The sequence below is a fragment of the Rhineura floridana genome, chromosome 1 (genome assembly GCF_030035675.1).
Source record: "Rhineura floridana isolate rRhiFlo1 chromosome 1, rRhiFlo1.hap2, whole genome shotgun sequence".
Lineage (NCBI taxonomy): Eukaryota > Metazoa > Chordata > Lepidosauria > Squamata > Rhineuridae > Rhineura > Rhineura floridana.
In genome coordinates, this window is record NC_084480.1 from 237,989,733 (window position 1) to 238,017,541 (window position 27,809).

The 27,809-nt window shown below is 41.4% G+C and overlaps 1 protein-coding gene across 6 annotated transcripts in view; it reads left to right on the forward strand.

Annotated features, from left to right (window-relative positions):
- The window catches only part of PIEZO2 (piezo type mechanosensitive ion channel component 2), a 417,861-nt gene that overhangs the window by 327,164 nt on the left and 62,888 nt on the right, over nucleotides 1–27,809 (forward strand). For all 6 annotated transcript variants that reach the window (XM_061595221.1, XM_061595247.1, XM_061595237.1 and 3 more), the window contains 6 exons: nucleotides 1,374–1,617; nucleotides 4,940–5,036; nucleotides 6,769–6,931; nucleotides 14,028–14,117; nucleotides 17,304–17,425; nucleotides 19,380–19,451. In XM_061595221.1, coding sequence (XP_061451205.1) covers nucleotides 1,374–1,617; nucleotides 4,940–5,036; nucleotides 6,769–6,931; nucleotides 14,028–14,117; nucleotides 17,304–17,425; nucleotides 19,380–19,451 — 788 coding nt within the window. The remainder of the gene's footprint in view (nucleotides 1–1,373; nucleotides 1,618–4,939; nucleotides 5,037–6,768; nucleotides 6,932–14,027; nucleotides 14,118–17,303; nucleotides 17,426–19,379; nucleotides 19,452–27,809) is intronic.

The following is a 27,809-nucleotide window of genomic DNA, read 5'->3' on the forward strand; positions in this document are numbered from 1 at the left end:
TCTCAGACAGGAACAGAGGAAATGACAAGAGCCAGAGTTACTGCAGCAGTATCACTGAGACATGAATTTCTTGACAAATTAGTATGCCATTTGGAAAATTGTATGTGTCTGTTCTATTGCTACTTGGCTCCAAAATAAAAGTTGTCTGGCAACACAGTGATTACAATGATGCTTATGGAAGGTCTTGCCATTTTTTGTCTAATAAGACTTAATGAGGAAAGGCTCATTAATGAGGAAGACTTACACAAGGAAAAGAGTCTAGTTATCCATGGAAAGTTGAAGGGAGAACAGCCACAGCTCAGTGGTAGAGCATCTGCTGTGCATGCAGAAGACCCCAGGTTCCATCCCTGACATCTCCAAGTAGAGTTGGGAATGTTCCCTATTTAAAAACCTGAAAAACTGCTGCTGCTAGTCATTGTAGACAATACTGCGTCTGGGTCTGACTCAGTTATAAGTAGGGATGGGCAAGAAAGTCAATTCAGTTTGCATTTAAACCCTAATTTATCAAATCCACACTTTCCAAAACAACATGAGAACCAAAACACAGCCATCCGACTAAGCAATGTTTGCAAAAATACATGCGTTAGGGGAAAGTGTTCATAAAAATGAATATATTGGTGAAAAAACATACAAAAATGCATTACATTAGGAGAAACTGGTTGCAAAAATGTGCACATTAGTTAAAACAGCATACAAAAATGTGTTTAGTAGGATAAATTCTCACCAAAATGCTGGAGAATTTTCATGACGATTTTTTTTTAAAGAAATTTGAAAATCATTGCAGAAATATGGAGAACTGAATTTAAAATTGGAAAAAATGAGAAACGGAGAGAACCGAAATTAACAGAACTTTCCAACCCTAGTTATAAGGCAGCTTCCTGTTAAGCTTCCTAGATATTTAGTTGCCCTTCCACAAATGGAAAGGTTCCTTCTGGTCACAGAAAGGACTCTGATTTAGTGGAGACTTCATCTGCTGAAAGTGGGACAGGCAATTTTCACTGATTCCCTTTCCCTCTGCAGCCTAGCACCACCTCCCAGAGGATTCCAAAATCCTCTGGAACAGATTTTTAGGGAGTACAGGAGACTACAGTGGGAGTTGGCAAAAATCATATCTCTCCATCCCACCCCCTGCCTCCCTCCAGTGGGACCATCCTGTGAACGGAGCTTTGTTAATGGGAAGTTAGGATCCAAGCCAATAAATCCAGATTTACCATCACAGGATGATGTCTAATTTCTCTGCCCAAACATAGTCATTTCAACAACATCAACAGCATGCCTAAATAGTTGACAAGAATATTTATTACACCCCACATAACTATGAATTGAACAAATAGAGGTTTAACATTTTTCACTCCTGTTTTTTCTTGTTGCAGATCTTACCTAGATATGGGTAAAGTGATAACATTCAGTTACCTCTTCTGGTTTGTCCTAACCATCATCTTTATAACAGGAACCACTCGGATCAGTATATTTTGTATGGGCTACTTGGTAGCTTGTTTCTATTTCCTGCTCTTTGGAGGAGATTTGTTACTCAAACCTATCAGAAGCATTCTTCGCTATTGGGACTGGCTGATAGCTTATAATGTCTTTGTGATTACCATGAAAAATATATTATCGGTAAATGTTTTATTATTAAATCTAAAGTCTATCAATATTTATGTCTGGATTGGAGGCACTGTATTTCTAGTGCTGTGTGGTTTCGGGTGGGAGTGGGATGTAAAAGAATTATAGAAATGTATTCTGATATTTACATCTTTGTTTTAAATATTACTATACACACTGGCTGCATTCACACATAATAAAAAGCCAAATCTTGGATAAATTATACAGCCACAAGAGTGGCTGTATACTATAGCCAGTGTGGATTTTTCACATTCTGCAATGTTAAATTGAAAATACCCCCTATGCCATTCTGTTGCTTCCCAAAAGCTCATTTCAACACAAAACCTTACAGAACCTATAGTCCTAAACTCAGAAACGTTTGCTTAACAATGCTCTAAATTTTCATGGTGATACAAAAAACACTCAGAGAGAATCGAGAGTTCAAAGTGTAAACAGAGAGAGAGAGAAAACAGATCCCTTTTGGACTTTTTTCTGTCGGTGGTCTCATAATTTGTTGAAATTCATTAAAAATCAGCCATGCTCACAGAGTACCTGTAATCCTATTACTGACCTTGCCCCATACTCTGACCTTCATCTTCTGCAGCTTAAAAGCTAAAAAATATGCATGCCTGATTTTTAATTAATTTAAGAAATTTAACATTGATCTCAATGATAAGTGTCGACATGCTCAGTAAGAACCAACTGTCAGTGTTCTAAAAGCCATGCTCACAGCTGTTTGGCTTGGCTAATCAGGGGGCCACATCCATGCAAACATTGATTCCACTTCAGACAGTCATGGCTTCCCCCAAAGAATCCTGAGAAGTGTAGTTTGTGAAGGATGCTAAGAGTTGTTAGGAGACTCCTGTTCCCCTGACAAATCTCCAGTGGTCAGAGTGGTTTAACAGGTAGCCCCTGTTCTTTTTTCTTTTTCTTTTTTTGTAATAATTTTTATTATTCAAATTTTCATAAAACAAACACAACAAAATCTCTGTGAGGGGAATAGGGCATCTCTTAGCAACTCTCAGCACCCTTCACTAACTACACTTCCCAGGATTTTGGGGGGAAAGCCATGACTGTCTAAAGTGGAATAAAGGTCTGGTGTGGATGTGGCCAGGGACAGCTTTGGTTTAAATTTGGGTGGGAGACTACATGTGCCTGCTGTAGAATGAAAAGGTGGGGGGAACCCTGAAAAACAGTGATACTGTTCAGACCGTTTTCCTTTTGGACAGGAAAGGGGCTTTCCCTCCATCCAGTGCCCACCCACTCAATCTCCACTCCTTCCCCTCCCCTCCACTTTCCTCCCTACCTCTACCCTTCCTCCCCTTCTCTCCCCCCTCCCCCTCCTCCCTCCCTGTCCCTCCCCCAGGTCAGTCTCACCTGTCCTAAGCATGATTGTACAGGAGTAAATCCCAATGAACTCAAAAAGTATGCAAATGGTCAAATCTGACTTCCCCTGCTCCACACTTCTATCCCTCCCTCTTGCTCCTCCCCTCCCTCTTCCTTTGCCCTTCCCCTTTTTCCCCCTCCCCCATGGTCAGTTTCACCTATCCTAAGCATAATTCTACAGGAGTAAATCCCATTGAACTCAAAAAGCATGCAAATGTTCGAACCTACACTCCCCTCCTCCTCCCCTCCCTCTTGCACCTTCCAATCCCCCTTCCCCTCCTACTCCTCCCTTTTTCCTTCCCTCTCTTCTTTCACCTTTCTCCTCCTCCCTCCATGGTCAGTTTCACCTATCCTAAGCAAGACTGCATGAGAGTAAATTCCATTGAACTCAATAAGCATGCAAATGGCTAGACCTGCCTTTCCCTCCCACTCCCGCTCCTCTCCTCCTCCCTCTCCTCTCCCCTCCTCCTCCCTTATTCCTCCCTTCCCCTCTTCCTTCTTCCTCCTCCTCTCCCTCCCTCCCTCCCTCATAGTCAGTTTCATCTATCCTAAGCATTATTGCACAGGAGTAAATCCCACTGAACTCAATAAGCATGCAAATGATCAAACCTGCCGTCCTCTCCCCCTCCGGCCTGCTGCCATCCTTCTCCTAACCTCTGCCCTTCCTCCTTCTCCCCTTCCCATCCTCTGTGATCAATCAATTCTCAACAAACTTAAATAGGATCCCATTTTTTACCTCCCGGATTAAAAAGCAGAGAAATTCACTAATAGGCAAAAAAAAAAGTTGCAGTTTAAGAAAGTACCTATAGCCAACAGATATTTCTATCAAACTTTAAAAGCTGGGAAATTGGGCAGCTGCAGCGAATGCTCAGGGGAGCAGGAGACCTGACCTCCTCTCTGAGATACTGTACTGCCAAACAAATTTGGTTTGTATTGTTTTTCCCCCCTTTTGCACCAATTAGTGCTCATATGTGGAAGTGGAGCAGGAACACTTCAAAATAGCCATAGTTGCTACATAGTTGTTGGGGAATTTTTGGATATGCAGAAGTACATTAGCTTGTAGATTAAAAGAAAAACAAATTTTAAAAACGTAAAACACCCTGACAAGACCCTCTGCTCAGTGACTTTTAGGATCTGTACAATGCTGAGAGTAGTTAAGCCAGAGAATGTTGAGGCTGTTCCAGGGAGGAGGTGGGAGAGAAGAATTGGCCTGGCTGAGCCGCTGGTAGCTTATAGTATTTTTGAGTAGGGATTTGGTCTAAGGAGATTAATTACGAGGTTTTAAAAATGGCCTTTCTGATGGTATGCCTTTAGCCTTTTTGGCTGTCCAGAAACTTCCCCTGCTCATGCATGATATAGCAAAAAAGTGCTTAGTTTCAAATTTGGCAGCCAGCTCCTCACCTGAGTCTTAAAGGTTTTTATAATATAGTGGCAGAAGGTGGGGAGGGGGGAGAGTCTCTTATAGCACTACCTGTTCTGACTTGCTAGAGCCCTGAACAGAAGTACTCTTATTAGGGGTTGTTGATACTCTGCAGCATTTGGTTTCAAGGTTCACACTTGTTCCCAGATATTTACCAGGCAGATAATGGAGGTCAGATATGTTTTGTATGTACCTCATATGAGCACTATTTGGTGCTAAAAAGGGGGGAACCTTGTAGAATGGACCATGGAGTGTAGTTTGATTAAATACTTTAAAATCCTGTTTCCTCTTATTTTTATATCATGGAAAAAAAGTGGTAAACTCTTGTAGAGAGAAACACTATTTAAAAAGTTATAGTAGAATTTATTGCAATGTGTATACATTTACCAAGGAACTCCAACCCTGGGAAAATGTTTATTGTCCTTATTTTCTTCTTCTTTTAACTTTATGTTGAGCAATAGCACCTAGTAGTGGACCACAGATGATTTACTTTTGCTTTAATTGTAATATATCCATCTCTATTTGTTCCAGATAGGAGCATGTGGCTACATCCAGTCATTAATTCAAAACAGTTGTTGGGTGATTCAGGCATTTAGCCTGGCCTGTACAGTTAAGGGTTACAAAATTCGTAAGTACAGACTTGTAAATTCCTTTGCATTATTCTTAAAAACATCCATGAAAAGCTTTTATATTTCCATTATTTGAACATAATTCAACCTCTTAGATAAATTCAAATGGATAGAACTGAGCAATTTTTTAAACTAAACTAAATAATCAGAAACATTTGTTAGAAAATGTCTTTTTTCTAACAAGATAGCACAATGGCAATATATATCAAAATAATGACTCCTCTCTACTCACAATAATATGGGTGTAGTTCACAGCATCAGAAAGCACTTTGGGGGGTAGTAGTGTTCATGAAGATGAAGACTGTGCCCAGGGCCCACATGCAGAGGTGATGTCTGCTAAGGTTGATATCTTGATTCCCTTTGTTTTAAAACCAATCTGTGTTCATAGATATCATTTTGTTTTTTTCTGCATCTTGTTTTGATTGCTGCCTAGCACTTGTTTGTTTGCATATTGCTCCTTTTTTTAAAAAAAAACAGATAATCAGTACAGCTTCTGTCCTTCCAGAGTCGCTAGTTTTACATCTGACATAGATGGCGCCTAGCCTCATAACGGTCGTGAGGAGCTCTCCATGTAGCTGAATCAGTGAGGTATAATGCAGAAATATAAGTAAGCAGACCATTTTGAGTTCATGAACAAGGAAAGTGAACCAAAACCTCTGTCCAAAGTGGCCTGCTTATCAGTTTAGCCAGGAAGCAAAAGCTCTCCTCATATGATGGTGTATAGAGTGGCAGATGCAATGTCCTCAGGTGCATCTGGGGTATTCTCAGGTCTATGTACATTGAACATCAAGGTTTGGAGGGGACATCTATGCACATTTACCACTTAGAAGCTGTCTTGTGATAGTGAATCCTGATAAGGCAGGGCTCATGATTGCATGGTGGCTTCTGTGTGTATTCAGTTAAACATACATAGAAACACCCTTCATACTTCTACAATCAATGCACAAAGGTCTGAGAAGAATGCCTGCACACAAGGAGATTGGAGGTGAGACTTACATTCACAACCATGCTCCATGCTCCTCCTCCTCTAACGTTTGCATGTGCAGGCAAACACCTAAAGAGGATTAGAGAGAAATGTACAAGTAATCAAGAGAATTGGGGGGGGGGGCTTCTATTATCTCATCTTCAGTTCTCTGTCCCTTTCCTTTGTAACATTTACACCTGCAGGGGTACCCCCTCTGCCTTCTGTCTCTTCCTGCTTGTGTTTCAGCCATGAAAGCCTTAGATACTAAAAGGGGTAGAAATGTAGGGATGCATGAAGAAGAAAATTTCTTACTTTCTGTACTCCTCTATGAAGTTTGTTTATTATGTATTAACAATAAGTATATGCTACCTAATCATAAAGATTTTTGACTGGTGTGTACAATAACAATAAATTACAAAGCAGATAATGAAATAAATATAACAGCCGATCAGCAACTCCAAGAAATAAATTAAACAGATTTTAGATTGCACTTAGTTCTGAAAATACCACAGGGTGGGTGCCAGGCAAGTCTCTCTGGGGAGAGCATTCCATAGCCAGGGTGCCACCAACAAGAAGGCCTTTCACCCAGTAGGCACTTGCCACACCTCACTTGAGGGAACCTGGAGAAGGGCAAAGAAGTCAGAATCTTGCAGATGTGGATCTTAACTGTTCCTTAACCATTTTTCTCCCTTTACCTTTTTTAGATAAAATATTGTAGTATATAAGCAAAATAATACCTATTGTGGAATTTTGTTTACTCTTGTTAGCTTCAGATAAAAATACAGACTGTAAACTACCTAGTGGAGAGGCAGGAATCATCTGGGACAGCATTTGCTTTGCTTTCCTCTTGCTGCAAAGAAGAGTCTTCATGAGTTACTACTTTCTTCATGTGGTTGCTGATATTAAAGCTTCACAGATCCTGGCGTCCAGGTAAACTGAGGTGTTTTGTTCATTTTATATCATTTTATTATATAGAGCCATGTAAAATAGAAACTATAGTTGCATTCTGTTTCAACAAAGGAAAACAAGATAAATTATGAGCTGTATTCAGAGCTGCAGCACTCTTCCTCTCCTGTCCCCTCCAGCCCCCTGTCAGACCTCCAAATCAGCTCCAGAGCATTGGGACATCCTCTGGAGCAGATCTTAGAGAGGAAACAGGAGTTCCGTTACACAGCATTGAATACAACCCTGTTCATATACCAATACTGTTCATTTACCATCTTCTCCCCAAGCAGACAGTGAGATGGATGGGAGAAGCTTTTACACTATGCAGTCCAAAGATCTCCCAAACCAAAGAACACCTGAATGAGTCTGGGACTACAGAATCACTTCCTTTGCACTACGTGTTTGCTGCATTTATTCCATCATTTTCATGATGCCACAAAAGAATGGCAAGGTGTGCTGGGCTTCAACTGGCAATTTGTTAAGCTAACAAACCAGTAAGGAACCACACTGTGAAGAAGGCATATGGCAATTTAGCCCCACTACCAATACTCTCTTCCATATATAACATTTCTGTCTTACTAATCAGCTGTTCCCTAAGATTGCATGACCCTTGTGGCCCTTACTTGGCTTCCAAGGCATGAAAGTATTCCATTATAATACAATAGTAGGGAATATCGAGGTGGACAATGTGAAGAGAGATGTGATATGTACTTTCTTCATTCTGAAGAGTCACAGATTCCTCTTGAACTGCAAAAGAGCTCCCTGAGCCTAAGACAGATCCCACTCACCTTGGGAGTGAATGTCAATCTAACCTGGGCAAGGTGTTCCTGGAATCTCTGCATTCTCATTACATAAGTCCTGATGCTAGTGAAAGTCCTTGTGTTCCTTCTCACCAAACCTCTTTGTACCATGGTCTCATGCAAGCATCATTCTGTTCAGTTCCATTTGTTCTTGCCTTGGGATCAGTTCCATTTGTTTTTGCTGTGGTACTTCCTCTTGCCATTCCAGTGGGATGCTACAGAAATGTGACCCTCTTCAAGGAAGTCTCTGTCTTACTTAGTGGGAGACTTTTCCCAGGATGCCTAGCCCTAGGTCTTTCAGGTATTGGACCAGAAAAAGTGGATCCCTGGTTCTAGCCTCTCTGGTTAGAGTATCCATGGCAGCTGTAGGGGATAGGGCAGATAAGGTCTCTGGTCTCCAGGGAAGCCTAATTCACTAACAGCTGACTGAAAACTATTGTAGTTAGACAGATTCTCACACCTTTGCTCCCTAGTCATGTCCTGTGTTGGATTCAACAATGAATGCTTCAAAAATAAAATGCATAAATTATCAAGGAGGCACAAAGCTCCAATTCTGATGGAGATAATTCTTATCACAGAGGAGCATCTCCAAGAGTGACCAGCATGAACAGGACTCTGAACTAAACTACAACTGGCAAGACAGCAGATGTCACTTCACTCCAGGAGAATGGATTCTGAACAGGTTGATGATATAACAAGTATCTGAAAAGATGTCATGCCCTGATGAACTACAAGATATTTGCCCTGGTACTCAGTAATGGATGAGCCCTCATCCCTGCTTACCCGATCTCTCCAGAGAATCAAGTCATTTAGAAACACAGTGAATTTCATAGTCCCCATATGACCTTGATGCTCAAGATTTGCAAGCTTGAAGTCTCCAGGATCTACTCTTCCTACATACCACTTATCATGAGCCATGACATGCTATTTTAAGTTGTTGTACTCCAGTCAGACCAGGATCAGTAAAAATTACTGCAGAAGTCAATTGGAATCAGCTAGCTAAATATCCTGAGGAGGTTGTCTGAACAATTTTACTATTCAAGCATATACCGGGTCTGTGACTGTACAATAATAAATGAATGAATGACTATTCAAGCATAGAATTATACCTGAGATTATGAGCTTCTCTTTCCAAATTCCTGGCATGAACAATAGAGGACCAGGCCATCAGCATCTGTTAAAGATTTTCCATGTCCTTCAGAAAGGGCTAGACATATGATTGGGGTACTTGTCAGCTGTAGCAAGACTGACATAGGAAGTATTCACATCAGTCAATGCTCCCACATTGCAAATGAAATGGACTGCCTTCAAGTCGATCCCGACTTATGGCAACCCTACGAATAGGGTTTTCATGGTAAGTGGTATTCAGAGGGGATTTACCATTGCCTCCCTCTGAGTCTGAGACTAGTCCTCCCCAACTGCCAGCCCCTTCCTTGTCCGCAACTGCCAGCTGGGGGGCAACTGGGCTCCTTGGAACTATGCAGCTTGCCCATGGCTGTACAAGTGGCAGGGCATGTAACCCCTGAGCCACTCACTTTAGCTGGTCCTTTACAGTCAGGAGACACAAGCGGGGATTTGAACTCACAGACTCTGGACTCCCAGCCAGGCTCTCCCCACTGTGCTATACCAGCTGTTCTTCCCAGAGCTTGGAAGAATACTTTTAAAAAGTAATAAATTACAGTTACAGTTACGTGGCCCAAAAAAGTAGTAATTACTGTTACAATTGCAATTGCTCTGAAAGTAACTGATTACTTTTTCTCAAAAGTAATCACTACAGTTACATTTCAGTTACTTTTTTAAAAAAACGCCTACAAGGTGCTGGCCTTGGCTGCTGCACCTCTAAGTAGCCTAAAACAACATTAAAAATAAACAAACACATACAGAGGTAGTAGAATAATTATTTTTATTCATAAGATAGCAATGGTGGTCTCTCTGCTGGTAAGGGTGGAGGGGAGGGAGGCTGAGGCCACTACTCAGATCTTTGCATGTCAAATCAAGTGCAACCCCCCCCCACTCAGCCAGCCAGCATAATCTCTCTCACTTAACTACCTTCCAGACCCTGCCCTGCCACCAACTAAGGGACACTCACTCAAGCAAACATTTTCCCCTGAGATGCAAAAAAGTTAAAATACTGCAAATGCAGCGCAGTAGCCAGGGAGGGCAGCAGAGGCCACTTTGTGTGCCAAGTGCAAACACAGTATTCTCTCTCTCTCTCACACACACACACTGTCATATTTCACCTCCACAGTTCTTTATCTCCATTTTGCTGCTGCCTCTTTCTCCTCCTTTATCCATGTTCTTGACCTCCAGATCCTTTTTCCCTCCACTCCATTCTTCACCACCACTATCCATTTTTAAAACAATTGTTTTCTCCACTCCACCCCGTCTCACTGTCCGCCTCCTCCCTTGTCGCCTCCTACCCATCCACAGAGCATGAGAAAAGAGCGACACTGCACAGAAGCCCAGTTTGAGGCACATGATGTTCATCCACAAATCAGAGGAACAGAAGACTTTCCCTGCTCCCACCCCCAAGTAATGGTCTAAAGTAATTCTGGAATCGTTACAGTTACTCCACAAAAGTAGTAAAATTACTCCTAGTTCTATTATAATCAAAATGTAAAGGAATAACCCACTCGTTCCTCAAAAACGTAATGAATTACAAGTAATTCGTTACTTGTAACTAGTGACTTCCAAACTCTGGTTCTTCTACATTAAGTGTTCCTGATTGAAATAATAGTGACCTGGGCAGTGAGCATGCAGAAGTGGACACTGTGCAGCTAAGCTAATGTAAATAAGGGCCCTACAAAGTAATATATCCCCCTCGAGGATGCACACCTTAATGTGGTGAGGGGGTTTGAGAGTATTGAAGAAGCTGAGAGCAACGCCATCAGGAGTCTAGACCAAGAGGCTAGGCTCCTAGCAGGGGCATCCAAGGCGGAATGGTCAAAGCTGAGACACCAGACTAAGATGCATCCAAACTCAGAGGAAGGCAGTGGTAAACCACCTCTGAATAACTCTTACCACGAAAACCCTATGAACATAATATCCAAAATGCAACACGAGATAGTGCTGGAAGATGAGACCCCCAGGTCAGAAGGCACTGACCAAGCTACTGGAGAAGAACACAGGACAGGTACAAGTAGCACTGTGACTAATGACGCAGCTGGGTCAAAGCCGAAAGGAAGCCCAGAGGCTGATGTGCACAGATGCAAAAGGAGAGTCCGGAGTTGTACAACGCACACAATAGGAACATGGAATGTGAGACGCATGAACCAGGGAAAGTTAGAAATTGTCAAGCAAGAAATGGAATGTATCAACATTACAATACTTGGCATGAGTGAATTAAAATGGACAGGAATGGGACATTTTCAATCATGCAACTACAAAATACGTTATGCAGGCAATGAAAAAATTAAGAAGAAATGGGGTTGCTTTAATGGTGAGAAGTGATGTAGCTAAAGCAATTAGGAGCTACAATGCAAGGTCTGGATGATATCAATGAGATTAAACGGGAAACCTATTAACAGAACCATCACCCAAGTCTATGCTCCAATGGCAAACGCAGAAGAAGAGGAACTGGAGAGATTTTACGCAGACTTACAGGAAGAAATTGATCACACACCAAAACAAGATGTGCTGATAATCATGGGGAACTGGAATGCAAAAGTAGGGAACAGAGAAGAACTAGGAATTGTGGGGAAATGGGGCTTAGGAGATAGACATGAAGCAGGAGAAAGACTTATTGAATTCTGTGAAGCCAATAATTTGTTTCTTGCAAACATATTTTTTGAGCAACTGAAAAGACGACTGTACACCTGGATATCACCAAATTGTCAGTATAGGAATCAAATTGATTATATAATTGGTAACAGAAGATGGAGAAGTTCCATACTTTGTGCAAAAACAAGACCAGGAGTAGACTGTGGTACAGATAATGAACTGATCGTATCGAAAATCAGAGTAAAGCTAAAGAAGAACAAAATAATCATAATGCCAAAATACAATTTAAATAACATCCCAGAAGAATGTAAAGATCAAATAAGGAACAGATTTGAGGCTTTAAACTTAGTTGACAGAGAACCAGAAGAACCATGGAGTAAAGTCAGAGACTTTATCATGGAAGAATGCAAAAATACAATCCCTCTAGTTAAAAAGAGAGAAAGACCTCAATGGATGACTGAAGAAACTCATAAAATGGTTAAAGAGAGAAGGAAAGCAAAAGTAAAAGGAGATAGAAACACAGTCAGAACCCTAAATGCAATAATACAGTGACTAGTACGTAGAGACAAAGAGAACTATTACAATAGTTACTGTATAGAAATAGAAGAGGACAACAAAAAGGGAAGAACAAGAATCCTGTTCCAAAAGATTAGAGAAATGAAAGGGAAATTTAAACCAAGAGTAGGGATGTTGAATAATCAACAGGGGAACACACTGACTGACCGAGATGAAATAAAAGGAAGATGGAAGCAATACACTGAAGTACTCTGTAAAAGAGATGCCAGGATGACAGATTCATTCATGGAGGAACTGTATGATGAAGAACCAGAAATTTTGGAATGTGAGGTGAAAGCTGCTCTTAAAATACTTGGAAGAAACAAATCACCAGGAATAGATGGCATACCAATAGAGTTGCTACAAGCTACTGAGATCTGTCCAAAGTTTGACAAAAATCTGTCAAGAAATATGGAAAACTAAAAAATTGCCCACAGACTGGAAGCATTCAATATACATCCCACTTCCAAAGAAAGGGGATCCCAGGGAATGCAGTAATTATCGAACTATTGCCTTAATATCCCATGCAAGTAAAGTAATGCTCAAGATTCTACGACAAAGGCTCTTACCGTATATGGAGCGAGAAATGCCAGACGTCCAAGCTGGATTTAGAAAGGGAAGAGGCACCAGAGATCATATCGCAAACATACTTTGGATAATGGAACGGAGCAAGGAATTTCAGAAGAAAATCACCCTGTGCTTTATAGATTACAGCATAGCCTTTGACTGTGTAGATCATGAAAAACTATGGAATGCTTTAAAAGAAATGGGGTGCCACAGCATCTGATTGTCCTGATACACAACCTATACTCTGGACAAGAGGCTACTGTAATGACGGAATATGGAGAAACTGTCTGGTTCCCCATCGGAAAGGGTGTGAGACAGGGGGGGATTTTATCTCCCTATTTATTTAATCTATACGCAGAACATATCATACGGAAAGCAGGATTGGACCAAGATGAAGGAAGTGTGAATACTGGAGGGAGGAATATCAATAATTTAAGATACGCAGACGATACCATACTACTAGCAAAAAGACTAAAATAATGACAACAGAAGATTTATGTAACTTTAAAGTTGACAATGAGGACATTGAACTTGTCAAGGATTATCAATACCTCGGCACAGTCATTAACCAAAATAGAGACAATGGTCAAGAAATCAGGCTAGGACTGCGAAGGGCAGCTGTGAGAGAACTAGAAAAGGTCCTCAAATGCAAAGATGTATCACTGAACACTAAAGTCAGGATCATTCAGACCATGGTATTTTCAATCTCTATGTATGGATGTGAAAGTTGGACAATGAAAAAAGCGGATAAGAGAAAAATCCACTCATTTGAAATGTGGTGTTGGAGGAGAGCTTTGTGCATACCATGGACTGTGAAAAATACCAATAATTGGGTGTTAGAACAAATTAAACCAGAACTATCTCTAGAAGCTAAAATGATGAAACTGAGGTTATCATACTTTGGACACATAATGAGAAGACATGATTCATTAGAAAAGATAATAATGCTAGGAAAAACAGCAGGGAGTAGAAAAAGAGGAAGGCCAAACAAGAGATGGATTGATTCCATAAAGAAAGCCACAGACCTGAACTTACAAGATCTGAACAGGGTGGTTCATGACAGATGCTGTTGGAGGTCGCTGATTCATAAGTTGTAGTCGACTTGGAGGCACATAACAACAACAATATGGCTATAGTTAAGTTGACTTTTTTGGAATTAACTGTAGTTAGTTAGTTAACCCCAAACTGTCACTTCAGAAAACATGACAATCTGAAGTTAACCACAAGCAAAAAGCTTCCAAACTCCTCCTAGCTGTGTATGAAGGAGAGGAGGCAAAGGGATGATGGTTAGGGTATGGCTTATGTATGACATACTAAACCTTGGCATGTGAATACAGCCACTCCATCTATCTGTCTGTCTATCTATCTATCTAATCTGTTTTATGTTACATTGTTTTAACCCACACTTGGGGGCGGGTGTGTTGTTTACTTTTTTGCAGAGGTGCTGAACTTTTCCAGGCCACAATTGTGAAGGCTGTAAAAGCAAGAATTGAGGAAGAGAAAAAATCAATGGATCAACTGAAGAGACAGTACGCCTTTTTTACTTCTTCTCTCTAGCCATTTTACTTCTCTAAGGGGTTAGCTATTTCCTGTCTGATGGATTAGCTATTGCATGCTTGTTGGTTAGAGTACAGCACCACATCATTAGCCTTATAAAATGTACTTGAAATTTACACCATAGACATCTATGCACTTTATATAGTGGCCCAGTTTGGACCTTACAGTTCTGGCTTGCTGAAACCATCATTTAGAATGTGGTTGAAGATCCTAGTTACAGGTAAACCAGTGGTCATAGTGTGCTTAGACTTTCAAAAAGCTTTTGACAAGGTACCTCACCAAAGATTCCTGGGTTAGCTTAGCAGTCATGGAATAAGAGGAGAAGGTCCTCTTGTGGATCAGGAATTGGTTACGAAGCAGAGAGTAAGAAAAATGGACAGTTCTCCCAATAGAGGGCTGCAAAAAGTGGAGTCACCTAAGGATTGGTATTGGGACTTGAGCTTTTTAACTTGTTCATAAACAACCTAGAATTAGGGGTAAGCAGTGAGGTGGCCAAGTTTGCTGATGATACTAAATTGTTCAGGGTTGTTAAAACAAAAAGGGATTGCAAAGAGCTCCGAAAGGATCTCTCTAAACTGAGTGAATGGGTGGTAAAATGGCAAATAAAATTCAATGTAAATATGCATACTGGAGCAAAAATTCATAATTTCACATATATGCTCATGGGGTCTGAACTGGCTGTGACTGACCAGGAACAGGACCTTGGGATCATAGTGGATAGCTCAATGAAGAAGGCAAATTCCATGCTAGGGATCAATAGGGAAGGTTTTGAAAATAAAACTGCTGATACAATACAGTTGTATAAATCTATGGTGTGGCCACATTTGGAATACTGTGTACAGTTCTGGTCTCCTCAGCTCAAAAAGGATATTGTAGTGTTGGAAAAGTTTCAGACAAGGGCAACCAGAATGATCAAGGGGATGGTGTGACTCCCCAATGAGGAAAGGTTGCAGCATTTGAGGCTTTTCAGTTTAGAGAAAAGGGAAGTCAAAGGCGACTTGATAGAAGTGTATAAAATTATGCATGGCATGGAGAAAATGGATAGAGTGTTATGTGATAGGCTGAATGTTGAAGCTGAATATTGGAAGATTCAGGAAAGACAAAAGAAAGCACTTCTTCACACAGCACATAACTATGGAATTTACTCCCAACAAGAGGCAATGATGGCCACCACCTTGGATGGCTTTAAAATAGCTTTTAAAATGGCTTTTTCAGTTAAGGAAACCAACCCCTACACTCTCTTTCTCATAATACAAGTTAGTGCTGATATGCAGATGATCAGCATAAAGAACTGGGAGGCAGCATGATTTAAAGAACAGTTCTGGCATACAAAATGCCACTGTATACAACATATATAGCTTCTCTCTATATTTAGCCTTTGTGACAAATTCATGGAGGATAAGGCTATCAGTGGCTACTAATCATAATAGCTGTGCTCTGCCACCATAGTCAGAGGCAGTATGATTCTGAAGACCAGTTGCTGGAAGCCACAAGAGAGGAGTATGCTCTTGCACTCAGGTCCTGCTTCCCATGGGCATCTGGATGGCTACTGTGAGAACAGGAGGGTGGACTAGATAGCCACTGGCCTGATTCAGCAGGCTCTTCATATGTTCTTTTGTTCCTAAACTGATACTAATTCACAGTTCCCCTTTTCAAGGAAGTAACCAGAATTGGCAGGTGGACAAAGGAAGGATGCAAGTGGGGGAGCTAATGAGCCCAACCCTAGTTTCTGGTTTGCTAAACTATGATTGGGCAACTGGGAATCATACATCTGATTCAGGCCAGTTTTAGGGCCAAACTTTGTGTTATATTAAATGTATGGTTTGCACATACTTCATTTCTTTCACTTTTCTTGACGATAGGAGTCATGGAGGAAGGCTTCAGACCACAATAGGATTTGGGGGAAGTTCCCAGTCCTGATAAGAATTCTCCTTTCCTTAAAATTGCTATTTGTTTCTGGGGGAAACTACTGGATTTAACATAAAATATTGATGTACCTTTGTAGGGCTCCCTCTGCAGTGATAGACTCTGGTCAAGATTGCTCTCCCCATGGAGAGAGTGCTGTGTGCATAAATCTATACTTGCATTGGCTGTCTTCAGATTGATGCTGAACTTGTGTGAATGTCAGTATCCAAGGGTCAGAACTAGCCCACTTGTTCTTGCTAGACCCTTCATACATTCAGCATCCACTAGTATCAAATACCTGAGTATGGTTATAGTTTAGCCCTTAAAGATGTCTTAATGTGCTCATTCATTTACTGATCTCATCTAATGCATAACACTGAGCATGATGGGAGACAGGAGGAATGGGAAGAGAAGTCCTTATGTAGTCCGTTGCAGAGTGCACTGCCCATGAAACTGGACCATTTTCCAGGACTGATTCAGTTTTGCTTTCATGACAAGAGCAAGAGATAAAGGAAGAGGTGGGCTTCAGCAGCTAGATCTGCATTGCCTTAACCCATCTCACAAGAGCATAAGCAAGAGGCAGAACACTTTTTACGTATATGATGCAGATGTGTGTATTTGGTGTAATTCAAAATCCATTTTGCTGTCAGAGTGAGTTATACTCTGAGAAAATTATACAAGTAATATGCATAATTCCAAGGCTGTGGTTTTCAAGGAGTTTGGGAGGGTTGGTTTTGGTTTTGCCTTGGAGGTCTAAGTCTAAGTGGTGCAGGGAAACAACAGAGAAGGGTGACCGAAGGGGAAAACAGTGTGGGAGTGTGTTTATGATAGGCAGCAAGACCAATAACAGGTTAGTAGTTACGAATCAGTTATTGAGTATTGTTGCACTAATTATACAGCCACCTGGGAACATATAAACAGAAGGTATTTTTGTTCTACTTATTTAGAATTTTTCAGTTAAGGAAACCAACCCCTACACTCTCTTTCTCATAATACAAGTTAGTGCTGATATGCAGATGATCAGCATAAAGAACTGGGAGGCAGCATGATTTAAAGAACAGTTCTGGCATACAAAATGCCACTGTATACAACATATATAGCTTCTCTCTATATTTAGCCTTTGTGACAATATAAAATTAGTTGGGGTGGAGAGAGTCCGTTGATTACAGTAAGAATATTCTGTAATTATTTCAAATGCATAGGCAGTGTGATCCACAAAGATCATGGTGTGATTCTGACATTTCCTTTGACAGAATGGATCGTATCAAAGCCAGGCAACAAAAGTATAAAAAGGGTAAAGAAAGGATGTTGAGCATGAACCAAGAATCCTCAGATGGGCAAGCAATTGAGAAGGCTACTGAAGATGATGATGATGGTAGTATTCCTTCAGTATATCAAGTGTTGGTATTTATTGCTTGGACATTGGTAATATCAACATGAATATGTGTAGGGAAGTATTATATACCATCCAGCCACTTGATGAAGAGGCTTTATAGATCTAATGAATATTTATTCAGAAGTCAATTCCACTGTGTTCAGTCAGATAAGAGTGTGTAGGATTGGCATTTCAGTGGACATACGGAGCTCACTTATCCTTCCCTTTCACTTCAGTTGAAGAACAGCCTGATATTTGCACTCACATTGTTGTCCCAGTCACTGAAGTAAATTGGAGACAATCCAAGGGTTTGGATTAGGGTGTTAAAGTACAGTCTAGAACTGTGGAATATTGCATGTGACAGGCTACAGCTTTATAGCTTGATATATAACATAATAAATGTCCAGATATTGTACTACAGGAACATGTGAAAAATATTCATTTTGAGGCAAACAATTCATATTTGGGTTTGAATTGTTTTCATGTGTGAAACTGTTAACGGAATTGTTGGAAAGATACTTGTATTTATAAGCAGTTTCAGAATAGCAGAGCCTTTTTTACCTTCAATATTCATTTTATGCAAAATTTCAAAATGAATGAATGAATTCTATTTTAGGAATTCAGATAAAATACTTATGGATGGCTACTGTTTTCAGTCTTATATTTCAGTTTAAATGCAGTAGAATTTAATTCATTGCAGCTTTGTAATTTATATTAAGCAGCTATCAAATATTGGAATTGTGTGTTTTTAAAAAAAATAGATTTCATCACCACTGATGACATATTTGCTTTCCCCAATAATGTGTTAATAATATTGGGTTATGTCCACTGTTAGTTATACTCAGAGTACATCCATTGAAATTAATGGGGATGACTAAGGGTACAATCCAACTTGCATTTATGCTGGGCTGAGGGGAGTTGGATGTGGCAGATCTCCAACTGAGCCGGCTCGCTCCCAGCTGAGCCAGGCTACGCTGGCATAAGTCCCTGAGCCTGGCTGAGCCGGACCGGCACATGTGGAGCCAGCATAAGACCCGAAAAAGGGGTATGTTGGGAGGGTGTCGGGGAGGGAACTTAGGCCACATCCAACTCATGTTCGGAGTGCTCCTACAGGTCCCAATCCAGTGAAAAGTTATGCCAGGAAAAAGATCAGTCTAAGCAAATGATTGCAATAGAAGTCAGTGGAGAGGGCTTACTCCCTGGTAGGGGTATTTGGGAGAGCAGGCTTTTACTTTCTGTTCCCTGTGTACAGCTCCTGGCTGAGCCAGCATTCAGCCAACTCAGAGGGTCCTGAATGGCAATTGGATGCAGTAGAACTTTATACTGGCTTCTCTTGCTCCAGCACAACTTACGCTGGCTGCTTCCCCTGAGTTGGATTGTTCTGCTCCTTAGGCCCATTAATTTAAATGAGACTCTCTGAATAGACCTTAGTTAGCTACAACCCATTGTCAGTAGTTTTTTTCTTTTTGCCCAGTGTTCACATAATGATGTTGCACAGTGTGTCAGTAAAACCTTTGTTTTGTTTTCCACTGGATTTATAGAAAGATCTATAGAATCTATTCAAGTATATTGTACCAGTATTTGTGGGAGGAGGGGATTGTAATGCACACTAAAATATCTCTTTATTTGGAAAAGAAAAGAAGGAAGGAAGCCACAGACGTGAATTTACAAGATGTTTCTGAGTAAGCCTCTGGTAAAAAAATAATAATAATCAGCATTCCCTGAATATCTTTAAATTTGAAGTCAAATTCTATTTTACTTACATATAAAATTGACCATGTTCTAATGATGAGTTAATTAACAACAATGAATAAATGCCTGTTATGTGTTGTTTGTCTTGAGTATAATAGAATTGGATCAATTCTTGCAAAGTTTGGAACTATTGAAAAGAGAAAATATAAGTAGTAACATGTTTCACTTTGTAAAATTAATTTTTGGACATATTTCATTTTAGGAGAAGCAGACAAAGAGAAAGCCAAGGGCAAAAAAAAGCAGTGGTGGCGGCCTTGGGTTGATCATGCTTCTAGTAGGTTTCTCATCTTTAAAATACATGAATTTAACCCTTATATCCTTGACCAGAATGGAGGCATTCCCATGACCTGTTTGTTTTATGCATCGTTTTCTACTTGTGGCTTGATAGTTATATGGATGGTATGGCACACAAGATCAATAGACTAATTATTATTAAAATATTATACATTTCAGTGGAGTTGCTTGAAGCAACTGAAGTGCAAAGTTAAAATGTCTGAAATGTATAGATGGTTTTCTTTCATCCCATTCTAAAAAAAACAAAAACATTTTGCCCTTCCAGCTGTACACTTAGTTTCCGTGCATTCATATCTATGCCTCCATGTATCTTTAGCAGGGTTATCGATCTAGCAATTTGACAAAGCATTTTAAATGTCTATTTCTGTCAAGTCACAAGTAAACTGTGCCTATAGATATATATTTATATATTTCTGTTTCTAAAGGGCATGATGGAAATGTAGAGACTATCCTTTTTTTCAAACAGTTACTGAAGACAAAGTAATTATTTTTGTTTTCAAAAGAAATCACTTCAAATAATGTGTTTTGAGGCTACAGCTGTTCAGACTGGACCTGGCTATTGTCTCTGTTAATCCTCAGTAGTTTTATGGCAACAGAAGCATTGTTGAAATTCAGGTGATAAGTCTGAGTCTAGCAAGATCCCAGGTTATCTTCTGCAGCGGATTTCAATTCAGGCATAAGGCTGAGAGAATGGCACAATTCTGCTGCTTTCTGCTATAACCCACTGTATGAGACAGACCTCTATCCATGCACCTTTTGTTAAATTCTTCTCAATTATATTCAGTATTTCTGATTCATTTCTCCCTCATTATGTGTTTTAGGAAACAAATGCACACTACCTATTATTGCAATAATGCATGTACTTCTTGTGAACAGTAATATATGGCCAAGCCTTGAAAAAGCCCAGAAAACTATTCACTAGCTCTGTCTATCCAAAACAATCGTTCACTGTTTCAGGACTGTAGTTTGTGTATTTGAATGAGCCAAGTACTTTTTTCAGCTAAATATTGCAACATGGTATTCATAATATCTTGTGCATTTAAACAAATATGCACATCTAAGTGTGTTTTATTTGCATTATAATTTTTACTTATGTACTGTATTTACATGGGATTCTCAGGGATCCTTTTTCTAGGAAGAGCATGGCATAAGAAATGTGCTTTCACACAGCTCTTGCTGTCTGATAGTCTCCAAAATAACAGCAAGAATCAATGTGGGGAGAAGAAAACAATACAGTGCTTTCTTCCCATTGTGCTTCCCCTATTCTGATTAATATATTAAAACTGATGTGTGGCTTTCTTCTGGAGGAATGTTGGCCTGTGGATGGAGAGGTATGATCCACTTGAAAAATTGACTGCAGTTTCAATTGGATTGTTACTTCATCACCACACTAATGTGTACCTGATACATACCTGCAGGAGGTGCATTATTGCAGTTTAATCATACCTTTTACCTATAAAAGTGCCATATGCATTCATAACTCTAGCATTAAATGTAAAGTGAACTTTGTAGGGCTCACTAGTGATAACACCAGTGCCTGCTGCATTGATAACACCAAGAAAAAACATTGATCTGTATTACTGTCCCCCTTAATATAAAGTAACTCTATCCTGGGAGACACTGTTGCAATTAGAGACTGCCTGCGGCAGCAGCAATAACAAGATAAATTAAAATGAGTCAAGCTTGTACAGTTTAAAATGATATGTTTGTATTATCAGTTTGGTTTTGGTAATGTGGAATGTGTGAGCCATTTAATACCAGTAAACATAAAATAGTATGAGTTAATTGCTGATGGTAATAGCTTTTGAATAAGAAACAGAAGAAAGGTTCACAAAAATATGGATGTTTGTATTGTATTCATTCTCTCATTTCTAGTTGTAAATATAACAATTCTTTCTGCTAAGTTCTATACTAGTGAGTTTTTTATTTTTTCAATATAAACAGATGGATTTTTGAACACCTATAAAGTCTTCTTGATGTACATAATGCTCTGCAAGAATATTAATATCCAAATGAATAAACACAATTCTCCTGTGCATGTAAGATGATCTCAGGTGGGTGATGTGCTCCACCTAGTGGTGGAAGGCAGAAAGGCACTAATTGATTTTTTAGGAGTCTTCTAGCCTTCCCTTTTGGCTCTGTCAGTCTGTTATCTTTCTGCCTTCACAAGAGTGATTTGTTGTGTGCTCTCGGCTCCTGATTACCTGGTTAGGCCTGTAAAATTGTCTTATTTGTTAGTGTTTTCTGTCTGTTTTTTCTTCTCCTTAATCGTTCCTGTATAAAAAACCAAATAAGCAATAAAACCCTTTTTATTCTCATTCATTTGGTTCCTTCAAGCTTTAAGGCGTTTCTTTCAGTCTACCTGTGTTCTCCTTCTGTCCTGATTTGTATCTGGCTTCTGCTTTGCAAATTGGTTTAGCGCTTTACTGCTTAGCAGCGGGATGGCTTTGCTCACCATTTTGGGATTTTTCTCACTTTGTCCTTTTCCCCACTCAATATTGTGGATCTCCTGAGAGCTACACTTATCCTCCAATCAGCTCTTACAGCCTTTAACAGATGTTCTTTGCAGTCTCCATTTAATTTACACAGTCCCCATAGAAAAGTTCATACACACCCCGCTCAGTATCTGTTGCCCTCTCTTCTGCATTCTGCCCCCCCCATTACACCATTCCTGGTGTCCTTGTAAGTCCTGCTAGTAAGCTCTTCTCAGCCAACCCATATTGTGCTATGGGGAAGGTTAAGGCAAATCTGCAAAGCCTATGAAGTGAAGCAAGTTGCTGCAGCCAATACCATGGCCTGCTTTTGCAAGCTCAGTGACTTCAACACAGCAGGGCTTACCTCTCTTAGAAACAGCCTCTGCATTGTCTCAATCACATTCATCTGCTTTCACATATACAGGCAGTGTGACCCTAGAACCAGAGTTATGGACTTTTTCCATGGTTGGCCTGCAGGACAGGGCAGGATTTCAAGGGTCCCTTTTCCCTCACCAGTGCATGGTAACAGTGTGGAGGAGGTGGTGGGGGAATTAGTTCAGCATCAGATGCCCCAAATGCCACTGACATGTCTCAGAGGGCCTTGTGCCGGACTTTGTGCCTGCAGGAGCAATTATCTAAAGATGTGGGTGGGCAGCCTCAGACTACTTCATCACTCCAGGCAGTTTTTTCTGTGCAGTTCTCATGGGGATTTCATGGGATTCCCTTATAACAACACTTTGCAGTCCTATTGCCTATGTCAGCAATTCAAGATAGTTGACAGGATAACATAATCAGGGCACCAGTCCAGGGTTCAAATGTCATCAGGACTGACAATATTCTTGCCATGTCTGGGGCATCTCAACAGCCTCAGGTCATCCAGACCAATCCCACCCCTCTCCCTCCCTTTTCTGCTCAAATGCTTCAACATCTAAGGGACATGCTGTGAGCTGGTTTTTCTAGGGAATTAGCATCCAGAGTTAATTTAGCCCTGCCTTCTACTCTTCTGGCAGCACTGCAGCCCACTACCCCCTTACCTGCCCAACCACACATTTTGTATCAGCAGGGAATCTTACAAACACCACAAGCTCTGAGGCAGCAGGGACCTTCCCAGCACAATCTGGTGCAGTTGCTATGCAACCTTGGCCGGAGTAGCTCCTCCATCTCCTGATCCCCATGATATCCACCAAGGATTTGCAATGTGCTCTCACTCTACTCACTTCAGAGAACTTCATCAGGACACACCAGCAAGACCAAGACTTGCTGAGTTTGGATGAAGAGGAATGGACTCTGTCACTGGGGCTCCAGCTGGAGTTCATTTCCTGTCCTCCACACTTTGTACCCTCTCCTCTGTCATCTCACCTGGCCAAGCAGCTCAGAGTACAAGAAGCCATTCATCATCTCTTGTGCATTTTGGCAGTACAGCCAGTTCCACCCAAGGAGAAGTTTCAAGGCATCTATTCAATTTTCTTTATGGTCCCAAAGAAAGATGGGTCTTTCTGGGTGGTACAGGATTTTAAATTTCCGAATGAGTATATCAAATATCACAAGTTTTGGATGGAAACCCTAATGTCCATCATGGAGGTGGTTTATCAAGGGGATCTTCTCTCCTCAATAGACTTCAGGGAGGCTTATCTACATGTTCCCATATTCCGCCCCCACAGAAGTTAACTGAGGTTTGCTGTCAACAATTTTCATTTTTAATACGAGGCCTTGTCCTTTGACCTTTTGTCAGCCCACAGGGTTTTCACCCAAATCCTGGTGAATCTGATGGCCCAGCTCAGGCTTCAGGGGGTACATGTCTGTCCTTACTTGGATGACCTGCTTATTCGCTCCCCTACTCTTCCAAAAGCATGGGAGGACATCCAGGTGACTGGTGTGTCTCAAAGAACATGGGTTTTTGATCAACCAGAAAAAGAGTCACTTGTGTCCAGCTCGGTCTCTACAGCACCTGGGAGCAATCCTGGCCACAATACAGGGAAACTTATCTCTGTTCCCTGAGAGAATCAACAAAATTTGGCTGGCAGTCACTGCAATTCTGGGGAAAGCTTCCATAGACCTCATGCATCTAGCAGAAGTTTGGGGCCTTTTGGTTTCAGCAATACAGACAACCCCATAGGCATGGCACTATTGCCCTTTCAGAACAACATTGCCTTCTGCCATCACTGTGAGTGTCCCAGCAGGTCTGCAGGTCTCTGCTGTGGTGGACCCATGAATCCAGTCGTCAGAGAGGAGTTCCACTTTGCCACCATCCACGGACAATAGTAACACAGATGCCAGTCTTAACAGGCTGGGGAGCCATAAGCAAAGGTCATATGAGTGCCATTCGCCTGGCTCTATGGTATCTCATAATCCTCAGACCCCTTCAGGCAGTTCTTGTAAGGACTGACAATATGATTGTCAAGGTGCATATGAATCATCAAGGGAGAACAAGGTCAAAAGCACTGTAGGAAAAGGCATCTTCAGCTGGCTGGAGATTCATCTGGAGTTCCTGACGCAGAGCACTTATGAGGAGTGGAGAACTTGTAGGCCAATTGGCTGAGTTGGGATCAGGTTCTCAATGGGGAATGGAGGCTATATCCAAATGTATTCTAAAAGTTTGTCACATGCTTTGGCAAGGTCACTGTAGATCTATTCATGACTTACCACAATCGTCAAGCACAAAGGCTCTTCTCCTGATAGGTAGATTCTACAGTAGAGGCCACAGATGCGCTTATCTCCCCATATCCTCCAGGGCTTCTGTACGCCTTCCCCCCATTTCCACTTCTGGCCGCAGTGCTTTGAAGGTGCAAGAAGAGAAGGCAAGGGTTCTGTTGGTGGCACATATTGGCCTCGCTGGCCATGGTTCTCCAAACACCTTATTATGACAAATTTTCCTCTGTGGTGTCTTCCTCTCAGGAAGGACCTGCTCTGCCAGGGGCGTCTACACTACCTGTATCCATAATGGCTAAACCTTCACACCTGGATATTGAACAGAGTCATTTAGTCAGATCAGGTCTATTGGAAGCAGTAGTGGATACCATGATAGAATCCCAATGTCTGTCCACCATTTGACTTTATGGTGTTAAAAGCACTTCAGAAGACCTCCCTTTGAGACCCTGAAAACTGTTCCTCTGTGTTTGCTTTTTTCCAAAGTTCTTTTCTTAGTGGCTATTACTTCAGCCTGCAGGGTCTCTGAGCTCAGTGCTCTGTCTGTAGATAGGCACTTCTGTACCTTTCACAAAGACAGGGTGATCCTGTGTACCATTTCTTCTTTTCCTCCTAAAGTTCTCTCCTTGTTTCATTCTCAACAGGAACTTTTCTCCCTTCCTTTTGCCCTTCTTCTGTCCATCCCAGCAAGAAAGCATGGTACTCCTTGGATGTGCAAATGGAAATGGACTGCCTTCCAGTCTATCCCGACTTATGGCTACCCTATGAATAGGGATTTCATGGTAAGCAGTATTCAGAGGGGGTTTACCATTGCCTCCCTCTGAGGGTAGTCCTCCCCAGCTGGCTAGGGGCTGCTCAGGTTGCCACAGCTGCACAAGCCAGCCCCTTCCTTGTCCAAAACTACCAGCTGGGGGGCAACTGGGCTCCTTGGGAATATACAGCTTGCCCATGGCTGCACAGATGGCAGGGCACATAACCCCTGAGCCACTCATTGTGGGGTGATCTTTAGCTGGCCCTTGACACCCAGGAGACACGAGTGGGGATTTGAACTCACAGACTCTGGACTCCCAGCCAGGCTGTCCTCCCCACTGTGCTATACCAGCTACTCCTTGGATGTGCAGAAGACTCTAAAAGTGTACATATCCAAAACAAGGCCCTTCCATCAAATGGTTGCACTGTTCATATCTTTCCATCCTGCCTGTTTAGAAAAGGTTTCCTCTTGTCCTGCACAGGGCCTGACACAGGAAACGGAGGCGAGACTGGCAATCATTCTTCCTTTATTAGAGTCATGGTTACATCAAAAGCAGTGCTCTTCATAGACCTATCTAGGCTGACTCACTACTGATGCTAACTATGCTAACTAAGCATTCTCTGCAGCTTGTGGAGTAAGTTGACTCAGCACCTCAGTCGGGGGGTGCCGCCTTAAGTAGGGAAGGTCTTCGCCTGTAATCTCCGACTCCTGCGTGGTTCCACCCTCCAACTGTCCCACTTCTCACGTCATCTTGCAAGGGGCAAGCTTCCGACTGCTCATTGGACAGTAAAGGCTCGCTAGGTGCCGGCTCGACTTCAGGAGGCAGGGAGCAAGTTGGTGGGGAAATGTTTGAAGGTCCAGGCGGGGAGTCCGAGGTGTGTGGAGTTGGCGCACGCACAAGATCGCTCCCCAATGGCTCTGGTGGGGTGCTTGCAGGTGGCAAGGAGCCTTCAGGTGGAGAAGGGTCTAAGTCACCTGGGGGATTGTCCAAAGAAACTAGAGGGCTGCTAGTGCTCCCCCCTTCCTCAAGGCTCTCAAAAGTCTCGTCCTCCTTTGCCCACTTTCCCTGATGCCCTTGGGATAGCTGGGGCTCAACACCTCCCCATGCTGTCATGATGGCTTAAAGAATGTATAGCATTAGCATACACTTCCATGAACCTGACTCCCCCAGCACGGATTATGGCTCTTTCCACCAGGGCTGCTGCAACCACAGCTGTGTTTGCGCTTAATGCTCCTCTGAGTGAGGTGTGCAGAGCAGCTACATGGGCTAATCCGCACACTTACATTAAGCACTATTAAATTAATGTATATGCCTCAGTGGAAGCAGCCTTTGGAAGATGGGTGTTACGGTATGTTCTTCTACAACAGTAGGTAGCCCAGCCTTTGGTTCCTGCCTGACATTGGTCAGGTTGGGTGTGTCTCACCTGAAATCATCTTACATGCACAGGAGAAGGGACCTTTGGTCTTACCCTGAAACGGCCTTCTGCATGCATGTAGAGATGATCTCGGGGGGCCACTCCCTGGGCTGGGCTGTTGGGGGCAGCTTTCTCTTTCTGTATTTTTTATATTTGTAGCAGAGAGTACGGTTGGCAGAGAATGTTTGTGGTTATAGGAGGTTGGTCGTTGTAGGAGTATTTTCTGGCTTGTCATTGGAAAACTGTTTGATAGAGCCAAGGGAAGACTAGAACACTCCTAAAAAATTGATCAGTGCCTTTCTGCCTTCAGCCTCTAGGTGGAGCTCAGCACCCACCAGAGACCATGTCTACATGCACATAGAAGGCCATTTCAGGATAAGACCAAAGGTCTCTTTCCTACTATCATTTTCTACTGAAGTCAGTAGGGAGTTTACTATAAATGAATCAATAACGTTTCATTGTTACAAGAATTTGTAATCTCACAAGATGTAGAACAGCAGGCGCTATTCAGACTGTCTCCTGTGGTGAATGAAATGAGGTGATACTTCTGAGTCCTAGGCTTGCGCATGCCCATCTACTTAAAACATGTATCTGTAGCATGGCGCATTTGTGCAATCTATATACCACAAAATATGAGTGGATGGTTGCACATTTTTTTAACAACATTTATATACCACTTGATTGTAGTAAAACCTCTAAGTGGTTTACAAAAAAATAAAAACATTAACATTATAAGTGAAACAGATTTTTAAAAACAGTTAAAATAGATATTTAAAAACATTCAAAAGATAATTAAAATCAACACTAACCAAAAGCATTCATCATGTCTGGGATGTAGAATGTATGAGATGTAAATATATAGATGTAAATATGAAGCATCATGTCACACAAGAAGTGTGTGGGACAATTCTTGCACAAGACCAAGATTCATTATACACTACACTATATATGGAGTCTATAGTCTATATGCTCAGCATATTTTATTTATTTATTTATTATTTAATTTATATCCCATCCTCTGAGCAGGAGCCCAGAGCGGCAAACAAAAGCAC